We start from the raw sequence: 5,075 nt of genomic DNA, 5'->3' as shown, positions 1-5,075 counted from the left end.
TGTTGGGCTCTGTGCTGACAGCTCAGAGCCTGGAGCCTATTTCAGATTCTGTGTCTCTTTCAGTCTCTCTGTCCCTCCCCCACTCACACTCTGTCTCTCTCTGTCTCTCTCAAAAATAAACATTAAAAAATTTTTTAAATAAAAGAAAACCCTAAAGACTCCATAAAAAAATTGTTTGAACTAATTCAAACAATTTGAATTCAATAAATTGCAGGATTCAAAATCAATATACAAAAATCTGTTGCATTTCTATACACTAACAACAAACTATCAGAAAGAGAAATTAAGAAAACAATCCCATTTACAACTGCATCAAAAAGAATAAAATGCCTAGGAATACATTTAATCAGGGAGGTGAAAGATCTCCACACTGAAAACTATAAGACATTGATGAAAGAAATTGAAGATGACACTAATAAATGAAAAGATATTCCATACTCATGAATTGGAAGAATTAATATTATTATAAAGGCCATGCTACTCAAAGAGATTTTTGGATCCAATGCAATTCCTATCAAAATTCCAATGGCACTTTTCACAGAAACAGGGAAAACATTCCTAGAATTTGTAAGGAACCCCAAAGACCCCGAATAACCAAAGCAGTCTTGAGGAAAAAAATGAAGCTGGAGGCATCACACCTCCTGATCTCAAACTATATTACAAAGCCATAAAAATCAAAACTGTATGGCATTTGCATGAAATCAGGTACATAGTTCAATGGAATAGTTTAGAGTACTTAGAAATATGCTCAAACATATGTGGTTAATTGATTTATGACAAGAGAGCCAAAAATATACAATTGAAAAAGCATAATGTCTTCAGTAAATAGTGTTGATAAAACTGGACAGCCACATGCAAAAGAATGAAACTGGACCACTCTCTTACACCATACACAAAAATCCACTCAAAATGGATTAAAGACTTGAACATAAGACCTGAAACCATAAAACTCCTAAAAGAAAACATAGGGGGTAAACTCCTTGACATTGGTCTTAGCAATGACTTTTTAATTTGACCCCCAAAGCAAGGGCAACATAAGAAAAAATAAATGTGACTACATCAGACTAAAAAGCATCTGCACAGCCACCATGAGAAGATACTCAATATCAATAAATGCAAATCAAAACCACAATGAGCTATCACCTCATACCTCAGGCACTTTTAGTGGGAATATGAATTGTTGCAGCAACTATGGAAACCAGTACAGTAGTTCCTCAAAAAATTACAAATAGAACTATCATATGATCCAGCAATTCCATTTGTGAGTATATATCCAAAGGGGAAAAGAAATCACTGTCTTAATGAGATAGATGAACAGATAAAGAAAATGTGAGATACACACACACACACACACACACACACACACACACACGTAGTGGAATATTATTTAGCCATAAAAAAGAATAAAATCTTGGATAGACTTTGAGGGCATTATGCTAAGTGAAATAAGTTATACAGAGAAAGACAAATACTATATGACCTAACCTATATGTGAAATCTGAAAAAAATTGACCTTGTAGAAATAGAGAACAGATTGGTGATTGCCAGATGTGACACAGGTGGGGAGTGGGGAAAATGCGTGAAGGTGGTCAAAAGGCACCAACTTCCTGTTAGGTGATAAATAAATTCTGGGGATGTAATGTACAGCATAGTGACTATAGTTAACAATACCGTATTGTGCATTTATTTTAAATGAATAGATCTTAAGAGTTCTTAATATAAGAAGAACAATTGTAACTACGGTAGTTAACTAAGCTTACTGTGGTAATCATTATCAAATCGTTACATTGTATACCTTAACTACTATGTCAATTATATCTTAATAAAACTGGAGAACAAAATGGAAAGAATAAAAATATCAGTTACCACTGTAAAAAAAAAAACTGTTAATCTCGTCCCAAAACACCCTTACCGAAAGACTCAGAATAATGTTTGACTATATATCTGAGCATCCTACAGCCCAGACAAGTTGACACATGAAATTAACCATCGCACTATCCAATAGGATACTGTGGAAATAACATAGAGTGACTTCTGAGAACAGATTATAAAAGACATTGTGGCATCTGCCCTTCTCTCTTTTTCTGGGAGAAGCCAACTGCCATGTCACAAGGAGACTCAAAAAGTCCTACGGTGAGGTCCACATGTTGGGACTGTGAGGCCTGCAGCCAACAGCCATGAGTGAGCCCTCTTAGACTTGGATCCTCCAGGGCAAGTCCAGCCTTCAGGTAACCAGTTCTGGCTGATGTTTGGACTATAGCCTCAAGACAAGCCTGAGCCAGAACTGCCTAGCTAAGCTGTTCTTGGATTCCTGACACACAGAAACTGTGTGAGATACTAAATTCTTATCCTTGCTTTAAACCAGTGAGCATAGGGTAATCTGTTACTGTGCAATAGCTAACCAACATAAAAATCGTTCTACAAAAATACTTGCTGTGTACTCTTCAAAAACATCAAGGTCATGAGAGACATAAAAAGGGCCAAGGATCTTTTGCAGATAAATGAGGGGAAATAAAAGACATAACCCGCTAATGTAATGTGTGAACCTTGAATGATTCTGGACCGGAAAAACGAAAGGGTGAGAGAGAGAGATTGCAATAATAAAGATTACTGAGATGAGTGGAGAAATTTGAGTATAGCCTGTTGCTTAGATATTTCAATGTTTATTTCCTGTTTTTGTGCATTCACTTAGTTATGCAAGAGAATGTCCTTGTTTTTAGGAAAAACGCACACCAAGTATTTATAGCAGGGGGTATCATACCTTCACCTTACTTCAACTCCAAAGTAACAATTCTATAATTATAGAATCATATGTATGTATGTGTGCACACCTCTAGATCGATCTCTATATAATTATACCTATATGTCATCTGTCTATAGAAGGAATAATAAAGAAAATAATAGTGCCATGTTAACAGTGGATAATCTGGACGACGGGTATATGGGAATTCGTTGTACTGTTCTCAAAACTTTCTGTAGAAATTGCTTCAAAATAAAAAGGGCCAAAGAGCAGAGGGGACTGCTGTTTGTAACTTTCCTTTCTAAGTAAACTATTTCTTTAAACAGAGGATTTGAAACATTAATAGCTTTTGAAAATATTTTAGTGGAGTCAAACCAGAATTTTGGGATAGGATGGGATGGGATGGGATGGGATGGGATGGGATGGGATGGGATGGAGCATTGTAGATTAGCAAGGGTGAGTCCTAGTTTGTGAAACGTGTTTCATTTCTCCAAAAAAGACGAAGTGGACGCATCGTTGCACGGTAGAAAAGGTTGGAAAGCCACAAGGCTGAGGGCTAGAGCCTGAGCCAAAGACCGGGTCACAGTTGCTCCGCCCCTCTGCCCCCCTGACCCCGTCGCCCCCTCAGCGGACGCCTGGCAGCCCGGGCCAACCTAACAGGCGCCGGCGTCCCGCCCCAGGCAGCCTGCAGGTGTGCGCGCAAAGCTAGCACGTGGTGCCAGGCTCTATTTAAGGACCCCCCCGTCCCTCCCTTGTCGCCGTCTGTTGCTTCAGCCGCGTTTTCTCGGAGCTGCCGCAGGCTCGAGCGTCTCAGAACGCATCCCGCCGCTGGGGCTGCCGCCGGGGCATGGGCGCTGCGGGACTGTTCTGCGTCGTCTTGGCACTCGTCGCGCCGGGGGTCCTCGGTGAGCTGGGAGGGGGAGCACGGAGGTAGGGACACGTCTGGGGCAGGGACGCCTCTGTGCGGCGATGCACAACGGAGTAAGTGAGAAGGTGGGGTCAAGGCCGGACGCTTGACTGCCTCCCGCTCGCTCTGGGGGACCCCTAGGATCTCCTGGTCCTGAATGTGCTCGCTGGCTCCTCCCGGGGCTGGGATCACTCGCTCTGCGCTGTCTGGGCTCCCGGGCCCCGGGGACTCAGCTGATGCTCCTCGCACTCGCCCGAGGTCTGCAAGCGCTCATAACGCTGGCCACGTAACCAAACCCTACGGGGGCCGGGTGTGCGAAGACCTCCCGCTGCGGGCTTGGTTCTCCCACCGTCTGCACTTTGATGCGATGCTGGTAAAGAGATCCTAAATGACAAACACCTAGAGCTATTGGAGGAAACTTGGTATGTGAATTAAAACTACAGCCTTCGTGTTATTTACCTCCTGCAATGGCAAGGGCCCCAGAAGGTCTCCTTCTATGTTGATGCTAACTCCCCCCACCCGCGATTGGCTTCATTTTAGAGAAGCACAGCAGTTTGTTAAGACTAGAATCTCGTGGCTACAACGTGGGTCTAACTTTGTAATTGTCTCCAGGGTAGAGTGAAATCTTAGTTAAAAGTTTACTATCTGCACATTCCAATAACTGGGTGACTTTTGGCAAGTCTTTTAGCTCCCTGACCCTCAGTTTCCTCATCTGTGAAATGAAGCTAGTGCGGTAAGCTGCCCTACCACCTTACAGCGCTGCCCTGAGTGTGAGATGAAATTAGGCAAATGAAGGTCAGGCGTTACTTGTTACTACTAAATACCAGTCCTGAGATTACTGTATGGATCCGGTTTTATGGAGCCAGCATCTAGGAATAATCCGCAACCCCCCCCCCCCCCACACCCCCCCATGCTCCCCCCTTCCCGCCTTGCTAAGGCATCCTGCATACAATCAATGGTTCTGTTACCGCTTACTTTGCTTCCTGACATTCTGCTTTCTCCGGGCCCTCAGTTGGACATTTCCCCCAGACCAACATCTTCATCTCTCTTTCCTACGCATGAACTCCCTTGGAACAAGTGCACGTTCACAACTTTCTCTAACACCTCTGCATGGCACGGTTCCAGACCTGACTTCTCACTGACGCTCTGTTCCTGTTACTAAATTTTGCAGAGGATATTATCCATTGAAAATCAGGTACTATGGGCGCCTGGGTGGCTCAGTCGGTTAAGCGTCCGACTTCAGCTCAGATCACGATCTCACGGTCCGTGAGTTCGAGCCCCGCGTCGGGCTCTGGGCTGATGGCTCAGAGCCTGGAGCATGCTTCCGATTCTGTGTCTCCCTCTCTCTCTGCCTCTCCCCCGTTCATGCTCTGTCTCTCTCTGTCTCAAAAATAAATAAATGTTAAAAAAAATTAAAAAAAAAAAAGG

At 43.2% G+C, this 5,075-nt stretch overlaps 1 protein-coding gene across 4 annotated transcripts in view; it reads left to right on the top strand.

Moving 5' to 3' along the window:
- The first annotated feature begins 3,103 nt into the window (after nucleotides 1-3,103).
- The window catches only part of CR2 (complement C3d receptor 2), a 35,036-nt gene continuing 33,064 nt past the window's right edge, over nucleotides 3,104-5,075 (top strand). Inside the window, exon 1 of one of the 4 annotated variants that reach the window (XM_049634239.1) lies at nucleotides 3,104-3,645. In XM_049634239.1, the coding sequence (XP_049490196.1) occupies nucleotides 3,588-3,645 (58 nt within the window). In that variant the 5' untranslated portion in view covers nucleotides 3,104-3,587. The remainder of the gene's footprint in view (nucleotides 3,646-5,075) is intronic. The other 3 variants (XM_049634238.1, XM_049634240.1, XM_049634243.1) reach the window with 3 other exon arrangements.

This window comes from Panthera uncia, chromosome F1 (assembly GCF_023721935.1).
Source record: "Panthera uncia isolate 11264 chromosome F1, Puncia_PCG_1.0, whole genome shotgun sequence".
NCBI lineage: Eukaryota > Metazoa > Chordata > Mammalia > Carnivora > Felidae > Panthera > Panthera uncia.
This window is presented reverse-complemented; position numbering and strand designations above follow the sequence as displayed.